This window comes from Symphodus melops, assembly GCF_947650265.1.
Source record: "Symphodus melops genome assembly, chromosome: 13".
Lineage (NCBI taxonomy): Eukaryota > Metazoa > Chordata > Actinopteri > Labriformes > Labridae > Symphodus > Symphodus melops.
In genome coordinates this window covers 21,210,907-21,231,379 of record NC_136703.1, presented here as the reverse complement: position 1 = coordinate 21,231,379, position 20,473 = coordinate 21,210,907, and the positions used below count along the sequence as shown (strand labels likewise).

The 20,473-nt window shown below is 40.5% G+C and overlaps 2 protein-coding genes across 4 annotated transcripts; one reads left to right on the top strand and one right to left on the bottom strand.

Moving 5' to 3' along the window:
• Positions 1-1,391: 1,391 nt before the first annotated feature.
• On the bottom strand, positions 1,392-7,669 carry tspy (testis specific protein Y-linked). 2 transcript variants are annotated; one of them, XM_079360270.1, is made up of 8 exons: positions 6,217-7,668; positions 6,039-6,116; positions 5,833-5,944; positions 4,689-4,843; positions 4,206-4,282; positions 3,512-3,726; positions 3,159-3,212; positions 1,392-2,922 (listed from the first exon to the last, which is right to left on the bottom strand). In XM_079360270.1, exons 1-8 carry the CDS (start codon positions 7,153-7,155, stop codon positions 2,882-2,884), a joined length of 1,671 nt encoding a protein of 556 aa, XP_079216396.1. In that variant the 5' UTR covers positions 7,156-7,668; the 3' UTR covers positions 1,392-2,881. The 2 variants fall into 2 exon arrangements, with proteins under 2 accessions (XP_079216396.1, XP_079216397.1); XM_079360271.1 differs by lacking the exon at positions 3,159-3,212 and having other exon boundaries at positions 6,217-7,669.
• A 1,848-nt stretch (positions 7,670-9,517) lies between these two features.
• On the top strand, positions 9,518-20,079 carry LOC306833723 (protein phosphatase 1 regulatory subunit 3A). Of its 2 annotated transcripts, XM_079359208.1 has the most exons (5): positions 9,518-10,965; positions 14,512-14,546; positions 15,009-15,091; positions 15,425-15,451; positions 17,278-17,416. In XM_079359208.1, exons 1-4 carry the CDS (start codon positions 10,088-10,090, stop codon positions 15,449-15,451), a joined length of 1,023 nt encoding a protein of 340 aa, XP_079215334.1. In that variant the 5' UTR covers positions 9,518-10,087; the 3' UTR covers positions 17,278-17,416. The 2 variants fall into 2 exon arrangements, with proteins under 2 accessions (XP_079215334.1, XP_079215333.1); XM_079359207.1 differs by lacking the exon at positions 15,425-15,451 and having other exon boundaries at positions 17,278-20,079.
• Positions 20,080-20,473: the final 394 nt, after the last annotated feature.

Here is a 20,473-nt window from a genome sequence, read left to right as displayed (position 1 = left end):
GTACCATTGCAACACCGCTGCCGTTCCTTTGTCTGGGCCTGTCCAAAAATGTCTTGCCTGGAGCTATTTGCAGTGCTACATTCAAAATGTCAGATATCACAGGCTGGCGTCATATCAAAGACGGAATAGATTAAAGAACAGCTGTAGCTCAGTGAGTCCTCTTTGATTTGTTAAAGTTGCAGCTGAGCATGACAGAGGTGTGACTTTTACGTCAGCGAGTCACACTTGTCTGTTTTGTTATTGGGAGTTCTAAGAATCGGAGACACTGGAGCTGAAATATGGTGTCATTATTTCTTATTCTTGTCCATGTTAATGCTTAAATAGCGACTTCAAAGTACTCTATGGTTACGGTGTTCACTTATAAAGAAAATGAACACCTTGTTTGAAGGCTCGGACAATTATCTGATTCACACTGCCATCTTGTGGTTCTTTTAATTCACAGGTACCAGAAACACAGTTAAAAAAACATCTGTGACGGCCTTCTGGCCTGTTAGGTTATTCCATCTTTACATTTTGGTAGTGTGTGGTGTATCTGGGCCCAATGCTCAGTCATTACAAAGGCTGCCACCTTACTCAGATCACACATTGTTTGGTTACTTAGTTTTTCTTCTCCATCCATGGGTGGCAGTAGCTCAGTCTGCAGGGACTTGGGTTTGGTCACCGGTTCAAGTCCTGTCGTGGATCAAAATATGGAGGTTAGTCTGGTGTGACTCAGATTATTGTCAGAGTTCTTCAAACACTGTTTTCATTTTCTTTATGAGTGAACACCGTGATCGTAGAGTACTTTGATGCCAGTATTTAAGCATCAACACGAATAAGAAATGTTAACACAACATTTTAATCCAATTCTTAGAACGCCTAATAACGAAAAAGGTGCCAGGGCACTTCCCAAATACTGCCATGGTGCCATTGAGCAAGGCAGCTCTGGTGTGCTCCCTGTGTAGCAGCTCTTCACTAATGCATGTCCTCAGGTTCTGTTTTTTATGTTTGTAATTTCTGTCTCTCAATGACTTGATTTCCACCAACAATAACGTTTATGCACGTTAAAAACCAACACATGCACACTACACTTTTCTTTCTTTTTACTGACATCCAAACCTAATCTCATTTGCAATTTCATTTATAAGTTTATTAAATGAATCAGTTTTATTATATTTGTGTCCCTCCCTTTATTTGCCATGGCCTTTGAGCCGGTCATGACAAAAACATTTGAATCAATAACTTTATAAAAGGTCCTAACTCCTGATACCTGCTCTTCTTAAAACTCTGTAAATGTTATGAAGTGTTTGATTACTTTGCTGCCTTTGTGAAACTAGTTTTCTAATGTTCTCTAAAAAGAGAATAATAATAATGGTGTAAGTCTTTTATGTAAAGCACAACAGACAACAAAGTGAAACAACTGCCTATTTTATTAGGTCGAGTCAAAAGGTAGACATTTATCTTTAAGCAAACAAAATCAAACCAAAGCAACAAACAAGAAGGTATCCTTAAACTACAGTGTCCTATAAAACACAGCACACAAAATATACCTTTCTGATCATGTTTATGAAAAAGTCCAGATTATTTGATAAATTGATCCATGAAACGTGTGTAATTGTCTCATCCAAAAGACAGAGGTGAAATATTATTTACAGGGATCTGCTAAGAAAAGGAAGCAAATACAAATACTAGAGTTTAGTTACAGTGCACCTCGAGGTGTTGGTGTGTGTTAAACATTTACTGACACTGTACAGAACAAAAGTCTTAATGTAATCGTCCTGTCTTACAGTGCATGCTCACAGGCATGCCATAATGTGGACATGTAGAAAAAAAAAGCAACGTAATAAATACAGTCTTTTTAAAAAGAAATAACACAACAAATCTTAAAAACACATGACATTAAGTCTAATTGTCAATGTTTCAGAAAGCAGATCAAATTAAGTTAAAATCCGGAGGCGAAGAATACAAAACTACTTATTGGAGGGGCATGTTACAAATAAAAAAGGGAAAGGAATCCACGGACACATTGGTCAAAGTACGCAGTGATTTAGAGATCACAGATGGTGAAGAAGGGTCGGGGAGTTGTGTGTGAGAAGACTGAACAGGGAGAGTTAAAGAGGAGAACACAGATAGCATATTTAAACAATATCTGGTCCTATTACTACAGTAGAGTACACGTTTCCTTATACACAGCCGACAACAACCAGAGAGTGTGAATGTGCGAAAAAATCAGTCATGTCCGTTCAAACTCCCACCATGATCATCCCTGAGAGCTAATTTTGGTTCAGTGCTCAGTGCATCTGAAATGTACGGTCATCATTTTTTCAATTTAACTTCTGACATTGCTCATCTTTTCATGTCGATTCTCATAGCAGACAAAAGCAATTGTCTTGAAAATGACCGCTATTAATGCCACTTTCTGCATGTTTTTGTTCTGTTTGTAGAACATTTATTACACCTCAAAAGAGCCACAATCCCTCACCAATTCTCCCCACCGTGTGTGCATGTGTGTGTGTGTGTGTGTGTGTGCATGTGTGTAGCCTTTGCAGTGTGTTCCGCATCGTCCGAGGAACACTACTTGAATGAATAGACAGGCACAACATGCCTAAGAACAGATTAAGAAAACGACAATTTGCAAAAGAGTTAATCAGAGGACATCAGAATACACAGCACTGACTGTATAAAATAGAGGGGAAAACATGCTGCCTTGGCTTTATTATTACAGTTAACCCTGATTGAAAATGGTTTCTACCTATTTTAGGTATAAAACAACAAAAAACAAAAAAAAGAATAGATATATTCTGTGCATAAAAATGACAATTAATTGCTCTGGGTCTCTTCCACACCAGGCGTCCTTTTTATCCTCCTGGTCTCTGGTCCAACACACCTCCTCTTCCTCTTCTCAGGCCTCCTCCTCTTCGTCCTGTTCACTGTCATCAGAGCCTATTGGACAAAAACAGGTTAAGATTTCAAGGGACCCGCGCTTATAGAAAAATATCACCCTTGACTGCACCGGACACTCTTTGATAAGTCCGTCAAGTACGTTCGTAAAATAAAGTCTGACAAAGAGTTTAAGAAAAAAAAAACCCAAGATGGACTTTCATCCCCAGAGCTCCTAAATCTATTGTTCATTTTCAAATGATACATTTGTCGCACTGCTGTTAAGAGTGATGTCTTACCGTCGATCACAATTTCTCCAGCATCATCGTCTTCGCCCTCCTCTGGGCTCTCATCTGAGGGGAACATATTTCCTGTCTATTCAGTTTAGGCTGCATTACCCACACATTCCTATTTCAGCTACAACACAACCTAGTGAACTTGGAAGCTTACAAGCGCTTGCCCTCAGAATATCAGCAACAACAAAAAGAAAATAATGTGGCTTTCCAAACAACATAAAAGAAAAAACGCATGAATGTATCTCATCATCAAGACTGATTCAATCTGTGAAGTGGGGAAGTGTAGCTGTGCTCACAGCCGCTGTGTGGACCAGTCGGGTTTTACCTGTATTGTTGAGTTTTACTTTCTAACTCACCAGCGCTTGGCCCTCTCTCCTCCTCCTCCTCTTCTTCTTCTTGTTCTCCCTCCGCCGCCTCTTCTTCTTCATCCTCCTCTTCCTCCTCCTCCTCCTTCCGACTGTGACCTTGTTCAGCCTCCCTAGCGTCCTCACCGGGCTCCTCGTCCGAGTCAGAGATCACGACACAGTCATCCCCATTACCGTTGTCAGCTGCTCTGGCCCCGCTGCCACCACTAGAGGACAAATACGCACAAACAGGTTACGTGTTAACACTCACTCCTCCCGTCTGCACCCCACCTGGTCTTACCAGAAGGAAAAAAAAAAAAACATCAGGAAACTGTGACATTGTTTTAAACATGACCTATAATTTTAAAGGTCTGATGCTGGAAATATATGTATAGCTTAATAACTAGTTCACCCACTGTCTACATATTACACTGTAATTGTCTGTGAACCAGTGTCGTCTCTATAGCAGTTTTTAAACTACCACACAGTACTAGTAAAAATCAATTGATATAATTACCTTGTTTGATACCATGGCAACAAAAATATTATTCCTAAGCATCCGATATTGGGACGTTTCTTTTTTAAATGAACGTCAGGATTTGCCATCCTATGAATATGAACGGACTACATTGCTCTCTCTCTTTTTGTCGAAGCTCCGGGTTAAAAGAATTCCAACGACCTCACGGTGAACACACAAATGTTTTACCTGCCGTTCTCCCTCGGTTCCCACAGTGGAGTGAGGTAGTATCTCAGAGGGTCTCTGAACAGGTCGTCCTTAAGAATCTAAACACAAGAACGGAGGTCATTTCAACAGATTTCAAATAAGATGTGTATGATGTATTAACATCATACACAGTCCTGCTAACAAAGGGCCGAGTACAATGAAGAGCTTATTAATGAAGGCCGAGTGCTGATGAATCCTTCAAATCAAATTAGACATCATAAAGCGACAAAGAGCAAAATGAGTGTTTGCTAAACATTGTCAGTTAAATCCTGTTTTATATCACACAATGGCACGTAGAGATAGCAAGAAATGTTTCAAGTCAGATAACATTTTAAAAACTGAAAAGTTGATGCAGGTTGGCCACTTTTATGGTTGTGATAAATCCCCCAAGATGGGGTTGTGAATAGCATGCTTAACTGTACATGTCTGTGTCCCTCTGTAAAAGCCTGAAACTGTACGCCGTACCTGTGCTACATCATCTTGTCCTGGGTTGCTATGGTCACCAAACCAGCTGAAAAAGGTCTGGTAAACACCGTGTGACGACTTCCTGGGTTCACTGTGGGCCGTCAGGTTGTGCCCACGATGCCAGAGGATCGGATTGGAGAAGGACATGGGAGATCCTGCGAACAAGATCAGTCAGGATCACAAGGTAACCAAGACCGTTTAACACATGCAGGCTGACGCTGTGAAGTGTCAACTGGAATTCAACAGGTCGGAACTCCGACTCGGAAACTCTGAGAAAAATCAGCAGCAGGAGTTAAAATCCAACATGGCTGCTGTTTGCATCAATCGTGGCGGCGGAGATTCGCCATTTGTTCCTCTTTAAGTGTGATTTCATCAGTCACACCGATGGTATCGTGCTATTCTCTCTATGGAGGTGTTGCCATTTTATTTTCACACACAAACTGTCACATAGGGTGTTGTTATCGTCTGGTAGTAGTTAATAAAACAAAGAAACTCCTGTAGGCGTCCATGTTGCTTTTCCGACTTGAAACTGGAACGAGGCCAACTCAGGTGTGACGTCATTCTCAGCTCCAAGATCAGAGATGAACTTCAATCTACAATCAATTCATGATCTCAGGAAGTCATGTCGCGTCAGTAAGAGCTCATGAACCATTTCACAAGTAAAGACAAGAACAACTATTACATTAACTATGTTTTTTGCTCATCTACATGTTGTGCAACAGTCCTTACATTAGTAACCTTTATGTTTGGTTATGACGGCGCGTCGTGTGAGTCGAGTGAAATCATCATTCATTTGGACACACAGAGGGAACAACAGGAGCCTTATCATCACTTTATCGTTGCATAAACTGCCCGGCTGCCGTGTTTGCTCACTGTGGGTGTGAGGTTGACGAGCTTGTTGAACTCTGTGTTCTGTTCTTTGGCTTTGCACTCGTCCCTTTTGGGCCACTGTGTCAGACAATGTGTTGCTATTTGTCTCTATTTTCCAAAATGAAAAAATAACCCAGGATGATTCAAATATCTTGCCAATTTTATGTAAAAAAATTAAAATAAAATATGTTTGTCCTCTAAATAATTATGGGGTAACAATAAACACAAAATAAAACTTTTTTTGTCTTGAAGAACAGCCATGTTTATGTTTTACCTCCCATCCCGAGGTGAAGCTCCTTCATGATGATGTTGTTCTGGAAGTATGGGTTTCGTCTAAAGTGGAAGCGGATCCTGTAGCCCAGTTTGTTATTCTTGAATGACTCGATCTGAAAGAGAAATCAGCAAAATTGTCTTCACTTTGCTGAAGGGGAAATACAAATAAAAGGCCAGTCATAGAAAGAAGACACCAACACTTTTTACCTCAAGATCAGTCATGTAGCTGAGAGCGTCTTCATCAGTCTCATCAATGTGTGCTGAAAGATGTGGATGGTTCAACAGCTTACACATCAGGGTTAAGAAAAAAACAGGCTTGGTATAATTCGTCAACATATGAATGGAGAAAGGATAGGGGATTTTTTGTTTTCGTTGTTAAGGATACAGCTGTCACCCAGAAGCCAGGGATCGTTTTCATAATGGAGCTTCGCTGATCCAACTGTGGGCGCCGCTGACGACTGATCTTCAACTCCAGCTTTTGGTGAAGCCGGGCGCCTTTTTTCTCAAGCGCTTCCAGTCTCATCTGCACCTGTGCCAGGAGAGCCACAGACTGCCTCATCTCTGGGGCCATCTTCACCGACACAATGGCACACTCCCCATCATCATTGTCCTCATTGTCTGATGGGAAAGAGGAGCTCGGGGTGGAAGAAGATCCCGATATTGATTCATCACCTTCCTCCGCTTCTTGCATATCATCTGCATCTTCCCTGTCAGTACTATGCACAGATGTGGAGCTGTCTGCAGCAGCCGCCTGTGTCCTAGAGCCCACTCTCGAGGACTGGTGGCCCCCACGCTGTTTGAATTTGCTCCCCTGTTTCACTTGCTTAACCTTCTCAGATGAGCAAGGAGTCTCTCGACTGTCCTCTCCATCTCCTCCTGTGAGACTGGCAAGTGCTTCAGCAGCTGCTATGGCTGCTGAGTCGGACTGGTCCAGAGGAATTGAGGACTTTGATGGTTCTGTCTTTCCATCAGCAGCCCCCGGTGCATCTGATGATTCTGGCTTTTCTGAGTTGTTGGCAGCGTGTTCGTCTGTGCTGGAGTTGTTGACAGGCAGTGAATTGGTGCCATTTGCACCGTCTGAACTCTGATCCTTTTGCACAGCGGCTGGTTCTTTCTCTCTATCTTTCGGCTGGCTTCCAGCTGTTTCTTTACTCTCAGCCTCACTGTTTTTGCAAGTTTCGGAACTCACCCGCGCCTCGTCTCGTGCGTCGCTCACTTTTGACGACTTGCTGGGAATCGTGCTCCCTTCATCTTGGCCGGGTGATGGACACCGTTTCCTCGATGCAGAGTCAGCGGACTGTGTGCAGCCCGTCAGTTCACTCATGCTAGCCAGCTAGCCAAAGAGCTAACACGCTAGGTAGCCTGCAAAACTCAACGAATCAAACTTAAACGCAATAGATTAATCCACTGAACGAGCCACTTAGATCAGAAATGTGTTACTCGGGTCGTGATGTAACCTACATTCTCGATGAAGCCAGAACAGGAAGCAGCTCTTGTATTTCTTCGCGGCCTTTCGGGTACGTTAAAAATTAGCAGGCTGTTGCTAATGTTGGTTAGCTTGCATTACCCAATGTGTGCCTGTTTTGCGGCGATGGCCACCCCGCATGTCCACGGATAAAAGTCCAGCAAGAACGACTCGGTCCAAATAATCAAACCCTCCCGTGCTACACGGCCTTTAAGAATCAATCCGCGTTATTTGTTTTAGTTTAACTTTGCATTATCCGTTAGCTTACCATCCGTGCACCGACGTGACAGAAAAACAATCCTCTGATTGGCTACGGCACGCCGCGCTAAAATTTTTCCGCCAATCACCGACAAGGGTGTGTTTACTTGGTAATCCCGTTGTAGCAGTGGTGTAACTGCGCATAGTGAAGGTTGTCACGAAATAATCTAACGCCAATAAGTAGGCTACTGTCTGAACGTAAGATAAATAGATATATTTTATGTTTTTTTATTTACAGAAAGAGGCCAATCTAAAAATATGTGTTTAATTTCACATATGGATCAGAATTAGGGGTTGTCACCCAGGCTGGACTCAAAATGAGTCTGGACCAGTCCGGACACATTTAAACAAGAATGTAAGACGTATTAATTGAAGGATTCCCCTCGGGATTTGATTTGTTTATTTATTTCGAACATGTAACAAAAAAAAGTGAACTTACAAAAAAAACAGACAGAAAATAAATAATAATTACAAACAGTGAATAGTATAATTCAGGAGAAAATAATAAAACATATGTTTATTATATTATGTTTATTTTTTCAATGTCTGTCTGTCTGTCTGTCTGTCAATCTATCTATCTATAATTTAAACACTTAGACGGGAGCAGGAGATTTTTGTTCTTAGCATAAATGTAATTAAAACATCAAGTCAAGTCAACTTTATTCATATAGAACTTTTATAACAGCCAAGGCAGACCAACACATCTGGTACATCAAGTTCAGTAAAATGCCTTTCATCAAAACATCACAAAAATCGCAAAAGCAAATTTAAAAATAAGTTAAAACACTAAACAATAGTAAAAGTTCTACACAATGGCTTAATAATCAGGTCTATACAGTCTATAGTGACCCTGTTTGTCAATTATGACAACTTTTTCCTAATGCTAATTAAGTTCCATCATAGGTTCCTACTATAGCATGAATGGTGATTTAAACGTGTCAATACTGTCCATGGCACGAATACCAAATGTTAAGCCTTTGGGCACAGACATCAAGCTGAGGTTATTCAAATTCAAATTCAAAAAACTTTATTTTTCCCGGGGGGGGGGGGGGGGGGGGGCAATTCAGGGCACACAGAGCAGCAAATAACGACAGTGCAACTATACAAAAACATTTAATCAATCAACAAGAATAAAGTGTAAAAGAAGAATAAGTGTCAGGGTGTTAGTACAGGTTAGAATCCAATCACAGATACGAAGAACAGCAGAGAGGAAAGTGTCTAGATGTTAGTACAAGTTAAAAACACAAGTCACAGTTAGATACAGAGGACAGCGTCGACGTGAGATGTAAAAAGACATGCATGTATCAGATGAAAGCAGACATGTGAACAGGTGCATATGATGTAAACATGCAGTAGACTGTTAAAACAGGTGTACTGCATGTTTACATCATATGCACCTGTTATATATGAACATTTCTGTGGCAATAAGATTAGGACCTTCAACAAGTCTATTGGCTATGTTTAGCTGGAGATTGCATTCGGGTTCATTAGCCCCATAATGCCCTTCAAGAGGTGCAAAACTGATATACTGCATTTAAGGTGCCCTAAATGCTAAACCTTGAATTGAATAAATTGAATTGATTGAATTGAATTGAATAAACATGATAGATTGCAAATATAACATTGTGCCCTCCAGGGTGACCTTCCCACGAGGACATGATGAAGTGTACTGCCCTCTAGGTGTCATTCCTCCAGAGAGACCACAACAAGGTGACCCACCTCCTCAGCATGGTGCCTTTTATTTATTTTTTGTTAAGCCCCTGCCACTTGGACATCTTTTGGTTCGGTTTATACAACTAATATCAACAAACACCATATCACAATGACGTAACGTCCGGGTGAATTGCATTGCACGTTTCTTTAATTCACGTTTATTTAAAATCTGGTTTATACAGAAATGGACCCTACATTCCACAGCAATAAGGACACATTAATGATTTTTTTTTTATTGGGAATTACAAACACGGAAATAAATGTGAATTAACAGTGAATGGTGCTACAGTATATTTCATGACGTGTGCGGTAGTTGTAACCAATGTAGTTTCCTGTATCTATTTACAAATCTATAAAACTTTGGTTACCCTGGTATTTGGCCGATATTAGCCCACTATAACATCACATTTCCAGAAGTGGGTGATAGGCAGCCCCAACCAAAAGGAGCGAGGGGGGAAAAGCAGGATTATACCAACCTACAGGACAAATTGGGAGCATGGAAAGCCCGGTAGGTCAGAGCTAAAATTAGCCTCTGCTGCTTTCACTACAGCAGCCGAACTGCGATGCTTTAAGTCATGTAAACCAGGGGGATACACTATCACAAGGGGCTGGCAGTAAAGACATGTTTTTCCATGGGTGACATTTAACGCCACACGTTTACTGGAGAGGTTCTGTGCGCAACGCACGCGCAGCGCTGGATCCACACTGGCTGCTGCTGCTGCGCAAAACATGAGTATTTGGTAGTTGTTGTTTTTTTTTTGGAGACGCCATATGTGCTCTGTTAATTGCACATACTCCACGTGTGCACCACTCTGCAAAAATGTCCTTTTTAAACATACCGAGCCAAGATGGACTTTTTACTACGGTTAAAACGGGACGGTCGGCAGACGCGGCAGAAAGTAGGTCCCACGTAGACAGCGTGGTTAATCATGATGAGGAAGATGATGAGGATGATGAAGAAGACGACGACGTGGGGAATGTCCGTCTCATCCCAAGATGTTCCCCGGTGCCCAGAAAACGAGGTGCTTCAATCTATGACGAGACAGCCGAGTACATGCGGATTCACCTGGCGCTGCCTGCAGGGAAAAGAGTGTCGTTCGCGGACACAACAGGTGGGGATCTGGTAGATGTGAAGGAATTTGTTGCCTTTGATTCGGGTGATGAAGAGGATAGTGTAAGATGGGAGGAAGAGGAAGCCAAGTATCGAAAGCCAGAGAGAGAACCTACCTACTCTGTGCACCCAGGGTTCAACGCGCCAGTCGACAGTGCCCTGCTGCAGGCTGTGCACACTAACAAAGTGGAGGTGAAGCAGGTGTCTCCAGTGGAGAATGAGCCACTTGCCTTTAGTGGGGTAATACGTGTCCTGAACATCTCCTTCCACAAAGCAGTTTACATCAGATCAACCATGGACAACTGGGCTACTTACTTTGATCACCCAGCAGAGTACATCCAGGGATCCAATGACGGGGACACTGATCAGTTCTCCTTCAAGCTGTCTTTTGCACCACCTTATATCACACACGGCTCCCGCATTGAGTTTGTTGTTCGCTATGAGACCTCTGAAGGGGATTTCTGGGCTAATAACTCCTCTATGAATTATGTGGTGACCCTGCTCTTGTCCTATGAAGAGGATTCAGCGCTCACAAACAGAGACATGCAACACATAAGGGGTATCCTGAAACCTCCAAAAGCTCACAGGTAAATCACTTGAAACTTTAATTTGTGTTTTAAATGTTAAATGAGTTATTTAATATCTAATTCACTGCCTGCTTTACATTCCTTGAATCTCTATCTGAGATTGATTTTCCCACTGTTCGATATTGGTAAAATGTCAGTTTGCTTATGGCCTTAGTGTCCAGCCTCCTAATCAAAGCCAACATTATTAGAAATGACTTCAATAGAATCTAAAATGTTGGTATCATGTGTTGGCAAGGTCAATGCGCTATTACAATAGCATTGAGGCGGTTAGCTCACCTCCACACACACACACACACACACACACACACACACATACACACACACAATCTTTGTCCCCTCTTCTCTAAAACACAACTTACACATATTAAAGCTGCCATAGCAACTAATCCACGGAGTGGAAGAGAAGTTTCAATTTCCCAAAAATCATCAATTAACATTGAAAGAGGGCGCAACTGAGCTGCCGTTGAATTAAGCTTAGCTTGTTTCTGGCTATTTGCCAAGATCTAATTCTTTGGAAATGATTCATTTAGTGTACTGAGCCTGGGCAAACCACAATAGCAATCAAATCACACCCCTAATAGAAAGCAGTCACACCAGTATCTGAAGATTGTGTTTGTCTGGCAGTTCTTGAGACTGGGTTTCAGACTTGGTATCATTAGCAAAGGAAAATGGTACCGGAACTCAACGTAGAATCATTTCTGCCTTCATATGCCAGCAAACCAGAAGAAAAGACTGCATTAAAAGTGCAAGACATTGGGCTTGTGCAACAGCTTTATTCAGTCACTCTGCCTGCTTACTGCTCATAGTAAGAAGTCAAGTCAAGCAGGATGTTACCAAACATCTTGCACAATGACAGCAGAAGTCTTAGCTACCAAGGAAATGTTCATACAGCTTGTCAGGTTTTCCTCATCACACTCTGCTGTCTTCTTTTTACTCTGTCAAAGGAGAGAGAAAGAGCTATTGAGAGCACACACACACACCCCCTTCAGAATGCCGATCATCCAGTGGTGTGTGAAGGCGATTAAAATAGGCAAAAGGGCAGGTGTCATTTTCAGGCCTGGCGTTTCCCCTACATGAGGTTTACCTTTGACCTTTTCTATCTAGAGTCATAAGGGAGCAGAGTGATTTAGATGGAAAAGATTGGCCTCTTTTTTTAGTCTACAGTAGTTAGCAACACACAAGCCCTCTCATTTCTTAAATAATCCCAGAGAGTAAGATTTAAGAAAGATCCCCAGAGATACTGAGGAATCACAAAAGTAAGAAACATAAACCTGACCCTTATGCCATAACAGAAACAGAACAGCTTAAGAGTTAAGGAAACCACAGCCACCATTAGAGATTCATCTGGTAGCCATACCTCTAAGTTCACTCATTAACCTATTTGATGTTAAAATGAAGGCAAACAGGGTCAAGAAAAGGTTACTGTTGAACAGGGGGATTGAATGTATTTCTTATGTTGGTACCATTTAGACACACAGCAGGTTCGTTTGCTTATTTGAAGTGCTAGTTTGGTGAATGTTTAACTGAAGTTCTTCTAACAAGGTATAGCAGCTCAAAGCAGTTAAGTTAAGAGCAGTGCAGAAAATACAATTCAATTCAAGAAACTTTATTTGTCCCCGGGGGGCAATTCAAGGGCACACAGAGCATTAAATGAACAACAGTGGAGCTATATTAAACATTTAACCAGAGATAAAGAGTCGACAAAAGAAGTGTCAAGACGTTAGTTCAAAGTTAATGTACAAAATTACAAAGTTAGATACAATGCACTTTTTTTGTTTCATTCTAAGTTATGAGGTAGTTGATGATCTTTTTACATAAACTGGGTAACTTATTTCCGACAGTTAGACGAGGTTTGATTCAGGCTGATGTAACGAAATCAGCGGCATTAACCATCTAGATCTGTCTTCATTTGTTTAGCCTACATTTACTACAGCTAATATAATTTGACCATTGTCTTGCTAATAGTATTTCAACATCAAAAAACCATAGGAAGAACATTTAACTCGTTATAAAACCACATAACACTTAAAATCTTTCTTGGACAAACTGAACCTTCCCAGTTATATTTTGTATGTTGAATTTGAACCAGCCAGTAATTTTAGCTAGCTAACAGCAATACTGTATTAGTAAGCTACTGTTAGCTTGGAAAGGTTGCTAACGTTAGCTGATGAGTTTTTAAAGGTTTTTTTTTTCAATTCTTTTTAACTTCAAATCTTACTTAGTTTTTTAATTATTATTTTGTAATTTGCTGACCACTTTGGCACATGTGCTAGAGTAGAACCCAACAGTGCAATACTTAAACATTTGAGTTTCACCCTGAGCATGACTTGAGAAATAATTGTTATGTGAACATGGTGAAATATTGCGTAGCTTACTGTGCTTGCATTAATAAAAGGTTTGGAAAATGTAGAAAAAGCTTACTGATTTTGCAGCTACTTGGTGGCTTTAAGTCATTAACCCAAACACTAATTCAAAGATTTCTTGACAGATCTTTTTTCAGATTTCAAATATCACTCTTGATATTATTGTAAAGACACCAAACAGAAGGAGTATGAACATCTCTTCAGGTTATTTCTACTCTATTTGTGTAGCTCCTGTCACATGCTCTTTATACCTCTTGACCTGTATTTCATTTGGCATCCTTTGCACGGCTCTTGGCAATGTTGCATCGCCATCCTTTTTCAACAGGAGTGCCACCTTACAGATAATATATCTACTTTATTATTTTGGAGATGAGTTTTCAAGGAAATGGATTATATGCCATTGGGGATATTCCAGAAATGATTTCATCCTAGATATCCAATTTTTCTACTTAATTGCTGTCATTATTATGTTTGATACATCAGCTTCAATATTTAGCCCTGACTGCTGCCAGCTTTTATCGCCTTTGCTCTTTTGAGTGACCCTTTCCCTCAGTCAACAGTTTACTCATTCAGCAATTTCCCAGCTCGCTGTCTATTTTAACAAACAGTATAATGAGATGGGTCATCGCTGTGGCCTGTGGCTATAAACACTCTGCTCATCTCGTTTGGCAGCTCAAAAACAGAACCTTACAAAGTGTGCTACAAAAGATACTGAGCCATGATAAGTTAAAATGGCTAATTGAGCTCATTAAAACATAAATAGAATACTTTATTGTCATTGCACAAGTGTGCAACAAAATGTGCCTCATCTCTCAGTTAGCTTTATTTGTGCATTAGCTTTTATTACAACAGTCATCCTCAGGGTCTAAGTTGACGTCTACTTTCCCTGATGTGTTATTCAGCTGTTTTCAATGCCCTTAACGCCCAACAGGGGTCTTTAGCACAAATGTTTCTGACTCACTGGAGAATTGGGTTTTACAGCAGTAGCATAAATTGACAGTATCTTGACTATCTAGCCTCATATTTTGCAAATAATCTAAAAATAATTGTGATTCTTAAGCACTTTTTATGCGCACGGTCCCATTTTTAAAACCTGGACACATCATTTTGGTTTGTTATAAGAAGTATACTTTGGAATAGTGTGTTTTCTATCTTTTAACCCATATGTCTTCTTTTCTTTCAGTATGGATGATCCCTTTAATGCAGAACATGAAAAAGGTACAGTTTGAAGGATTTTAAAGTGAAAGATCTGATTTATTACCTGAGAAAATTAAGACAGAAATGATGAATGTGAAAATATATGAAAAATGTGACATTGTGACGGATGTAGAGTTGACAAGTTTGTATTCCAGAAATATTGTTATTGATAAATGCAGGCTCCTGTAAAAAGTAGATTAAAAAGACAGCAAAACTTGCACCCGAAGTATGCTGACCTTAAGTGTTAGAAGAGGCAGCTCCAGAATGATGAAACCTACAGTGTAGGTTTAGACATGATTTTGATTGTTCTTAAATGTAAGAAGGTTTAATCATATCCTTAAGAATATGATACAATTGTTTTCAAAACTTGAGTTACTCTTTCATATGTTACACACTGAAAGAAAAAAAATAAACAAGGTTATTGCTTTTAGTCAAATCACACCCATCAGGCTCTCAGTATTTTTGTCTGTTTGACATCAGCAGAAGATGCAGGGACCTCAAATAGTGGATCTGAAAGACCCACAGTTGTCTGCCCAATCATAGTACAGCCGGAGATCGACATTGAGGTAAGTGTAAAATAATAATAAAACAAAGAAACATCTAGCCTTTAGATAAACTCTTCATCAGCAGGAGGGCTCATTTGGTTTTTGTTCCTTGTAAACTTTCTCTAACCTGCAAACCTCACACTGACTTCCCTGCCGACACATTCTGACAGTAACTTTTTAATGATGTTCAAATGATCTTGATTTGCATGCAGTTGTTGACACATTTTCCAACAACAGGTAAGCAGGAGAAGTGCTATATTTATGCGAGTTATGTGTCTAATAAAACATAACAAACTCTTGTATTCATCTGTTCAAGCTTATCATCACTGGCTTGGTTGTTTATATTGTTCACAGCTCATTGAAGCTTCAGCATCAACCTAGGTAATGTCTCGTTTCTCTTCGTTGTAGCTTGAGCACTGTATGCCAGCTTCTTGATGTTTACATGATGCATGCAGTTTATGTTTTGCACCTTTTGATGTTGTCCAGTTCTATGTCATTCATGTCTATTCAGTTTTTCCAAACTCTGATATTCATTCATGTGTAATCATGTCTCATTCCGTCTCTGGTGACTTGACTGTGTTGTGATGATTATCACCTCCATCATGTATATGCAATGGGGACTGTATTTTTAAAGGAAAAGTAACACTTTTGTAGAAATACTAATTCAGATAAGGAGATTCTAAACCATAGGCTTTAAATATTAATGGACAAAGCCTGAGTGACGTCACCCAGCTGTTACTGTCTGCAGGGGGCATTTGAGTCCCGTTGATGGTGGCCTTGGTGGAAATGCTGTCTCACCCTAACTTTCAGTTAACCAAACAAGCTAAGGCGCATTACATCCCACCCACCTCACGATCAGGTCAGCTGCAAGCTTTATTGTGAATAATGCTTATCCTTCGCAACATCAAAATGGATCAGAGACATTTGCTCATCAGAGTGAATCTTGTTTTTTTTTAACCAGGCTGTAAATGCGGTAATTTCTGCTGTAAAAACTCTTTTTGAATGGGTTTGTATGTCACTTTTGGTGCTTCTGCAGCCAGCCACAAGCACCCACTTGGCAAACTGCAGGATATTGCACTTCTGCATTGCCTTCAATTTTCAACACCAGAGGTAGGAGCTTGTTCAAAACACTCATATCTGTGTGCCAAATATCAGGCTTTAGCTATGAAACAGTTGGCTTCGTGTGATGATTGAACACAGGACAACGAGCAAGCCTGGCTCATACCTTGAGGCAAGCTCCAGTCTTGAAAAAGGAAGCCAGTGCAGAAGTGCATACAAGTGTAGTTCTTTGAGTGTCCACTTGAGGCTGGCTTCAAAAGCACCGGCAGTCACACTCGCATACACACCCATTCTAAAATACCCATTGTGACATCAGCAATAAAGATGTTTACGGCCTGATACAAAAAACACATTTAGCTCTGAATTGTTCTTTATTGGCACAGTGGGGGATGAGAGCTCTGCATTATTAGAGGAGCTACTGGTATGACCGCAAGCAGGCTCTTTGTAGCTGCAATTTCCACCTTTGCCTGTCGTTATGTTGACTGAAAGTTAGGGTGCTAATTCAAAGATTCATGTTGGTGTTCTGCATTACACCTTCTGTTATTTGTGTTAAATGTGTCTTGCTTTTGCACTTTTTCCTCTGGGTGTTTTATCTGTCTTTCATAGGTTTTGTTGTTTTGAAATGATGTCACTTTGTCCTTCGATGTTTGTCAAAGAAGTCTCAAAGCAGGAGGAGCTTTCTCTAGATCTCTCGCTATTTTCATGTTAAAATGAAAATTAGGTTATTTTAGGGACAGCAGTACTTCCAGCCCCTGGAATACAAAAGCAATAACAGTGACTGCATGGTGCAGTGTGTGGAAATATGTAAATGTTAAGATAAAAATAATTATTTAAAACGTTATAATTTGGACTTTGTGTTATTGCAAAATTTTGCACGAACAAAAAGGAAGTTGAAGCATTCAAATTTGCATTTTTGCCAACAATTGAAAGAAGTTGTGAGTCACTCCTTTCATACTGTTCCTTTTTTTGTTTGCATTTTCCTCACTATTACAGTTTCAGCATGGGATCCAACTCACAGAAAAGCATCAGTATGCAGCAAAATGCTTTTCTTCTCTCTGTGTGCAATTTTAGTATAGAATACAAATCTCTGTACTTTCTCTTTAAACTCTCTTAGCTGTCACTGTTGCCTCACTGTTTCACTTTAACAGATTGCAGTTCACCCATCTGGTCCAACTGTCCTACCCAACCAGGAGCTTCCATCTGTTGATGGCACACTGTCAGCTCACTCTGTATCCCCAGGTGAACAATTCCCCTGTGCGTCTTCCGAAACCACGCCTCAAACTAATTCGTCCATTGTCCTCTATGGCAGCGAATCAGTCCAGCCAAATAAGTCCCAGCCTTTACCCGGACTCAACTTCGAATTAGGCGAACAAACGTCTGAGCAGCAAAGTATTCCCTCTGCTCAGCTGACCTCTCCACAAAAGGAGTCAGGGCCGAGATCAGACAGCTCCCAGGAAGAAAAAGAGGAAATCCCTCCATCAGAGGCCTCATGTTTGCAACCTACTGCAGAGATGAATATGAGGCTAACAACAGGAGAGGACAGGTGGAACAACAGCTCAGAAAGTCGTTCTGGCCTTGATTTTTGTGCTGAATGTGTCTCTCCTTTTGAGCGAGAGGTTGCAGTGGGATTGAGTGAACTTGTTGCAGGATTAGTAAACGTTTCCAGCTGCTCCGCTTCACATCAAGAAGTCAGTAAACCTAAACTTTACTCTGCTGTGGCAGAGACTCAGGCATGTCTGGGAGCAGAAGGTGGAGCTCCATCACCACCTGAACTCATGGAGAACCCCTCAGTGAGTGCAGGTGTCACTGAGGTGAGCCAAAACTCAGTCTCTGCCTGGGAAGAGAAGGAAGATACAACCCAGATTTCCCCTGACACGCTATTAGAGGATCCACCAAACACGCTGTCTGAGGTTTTCAAGCAGCAGACTGAGTTTGACGTTTACACAAATCTGATGCCATCCATCGTCTTTTTAAGTGGAGTTGTTTCTCTTTTGATAGTGTTGCAGGAACCCAGCGCCCTCCTCTTCTTTGGACTATTTTTGGTCTTGTACCGCTTGTGAAAATACCACAGTTCACTCACTCAGAGATCGGCTCTCAAGTTAAGTGCCTTTTCATGATGCCAAAATAAGCGAGAAAAAAAAAAGAAAAAAAAGAATCACAGCTGTGCTGTTATGGTTGTGTGTTAGTGTGTGCGTTTTCATCAAATAGACGATGTTGGGCATAGTAATGAGTCAATGCAAAGTCCAAATTAAATATTTTCACTGATTCTGTCGCAGAAGTGTAAAAAGAAAAAAAATAGAAATCAATTATTTGACCATTTCCACTGCAGAATACTGAGGAACTGAGATGTCTTGTAAGTGGTTTGTAATGTCTTTTTTTGTTGTGTGGAGATAGTAATATAGTGATGTATCTCATCACTTGTTTTTGTTTTCTTTTTTGTTTGTTTTGTATGCTGAGGTTGCAGTCTATGGCCAAACTGCCATGATTTTAACTCTTGTGAATTCCTTGTGTTTTTATGTCTTTAATCATGGGCAAAAAAAACTTGCCATAAAGAGACGTATTACACAAAATAAGTTTTGTTTACAAAATGCAAAAAGGAAAAGAAGTATTTCACCTTAATGCCTAAAAGGAAGAAAACCTGATGAGGTACTGTATAGGCCTATGAAACGTCAGTATGAAACAGTTGCTGCCTGAGGGTGGACAAAAGTACAAAACTCTGAAGTGTGATATTTTAAAGAGATAATTAAAAAACACCAGCATTCTCATTTTTGCACATTATATAATACATACAATTTACCATATTGACACAGAAGCCATTTTCCTGTGACATAACTTCAGGGGAGAAAGGAGGTGGTGTGTTTAAGGTTTTACGTAATCAACAAGTCTAATGACCTTTATTTATTGACTTGTCAGTGCTCACATTACCTTGTGAAAGGGTTGTTTGATATAATGGAAAGGTGTAAACACACTGGAACATATTTAATGAACCATTATACGGGGCGTGTCCAGGTTTTATTGACTGGGGCAACTCGGGCACTGACACACACAAACTCAAGAATCTGATTTATTTACACTTTTTAACACCACTAATCTACTTTTCTGTAACCCAAGAGTGGCAACACACATTTTCTTGGCAATTAAAAACCATAATAACCTAAAAAAGGATTTCCAAAGTCACAATTTAAACAGATAAAAAAACTTTATTTCAACCTCCTAAACACTGTTGAACTTGTTAGACTTACACTTAGAGACAATTGTCTCTAAGTGGCCATTGTTCTTAACCCGCCCCTGCCCATTATCTACAGTTCGACTACAGCCAGTTTGAGTGTTCAGCCACTTTCAATACTTTTGAATAAAAATTAGATGAACATCACTTTTTTTACAATGTATTTGATACCCAAAGGTAGTCTTTCGTAAGACAGCTTATGTTAATATCTAACCTCTTCTTTATCACTTCATTTGACTAATGATTGACGCCTATGCTATCGTATAGTGTAAAGGAATCAAAAGCTAGTGTTAGCTTTTAGCTTACTCCCAGCTCACGGTAATATTAGCTTGGAAGTTGCTGCATGCTAAAGTTTGCTGTTGGGCTATTTAACATGTTGATTTAAATGGTACCACACAATCAATTCAGGAAATAGTGAAATGAAGACTATTGTCCGATTCCTTCAGTTCATATAGTTTCGAACCCAAAGCCAAAATGTGACTGCATCTTATGAGCTTTTGATCTACCCAATCTGTGCACAATGTTAGAGGAAAATGGCCACAGAGAATCTGATGATTGCAAAGTCTTCCTGTTCAATCTAGCACACACGCCCATGCATTTGTAGTTGCGCATCGCAATATTTTACAGCAGTACTTTGCCAACCTCAAAGACTGAGGCATTGAATGACATGTTTGAAGTGATGAACGTTTTTGCAGTGTATTGCCATTAAAACAGTCTTATCCCCTGCACAGCTCTGTGTCTTCGTTGATGTCTTGTTCTTTTTCATCCACTCTGCCAGACTAATGTGAGCATGTCAGCTTCATACACAGTAATGGCCCTGCAGTGCGGAGAGGAGCATTTTAGGGGGACTGACTGACACACCACAAAAATAACATCAGAGCCTTCAGCGCCACTGTCTCTGGAGCGCACTCAGCTTTGCTTGAAGTGGAAACACACAGAGAGCAACCTGATCTGCAGATTGGAGCCAAAGGTCATGCATTGCATGGAAGTCATGGTGTCATACTAGAGTGCATTACTCAGTGGCCATTGTAAGCTAATATCAGTGTTTGAGAGCTGACAATTCTTAGGAAACCTCCTTGGATGCCTTATGATGAGCTGACACAGCTTTTTTTTTTTTT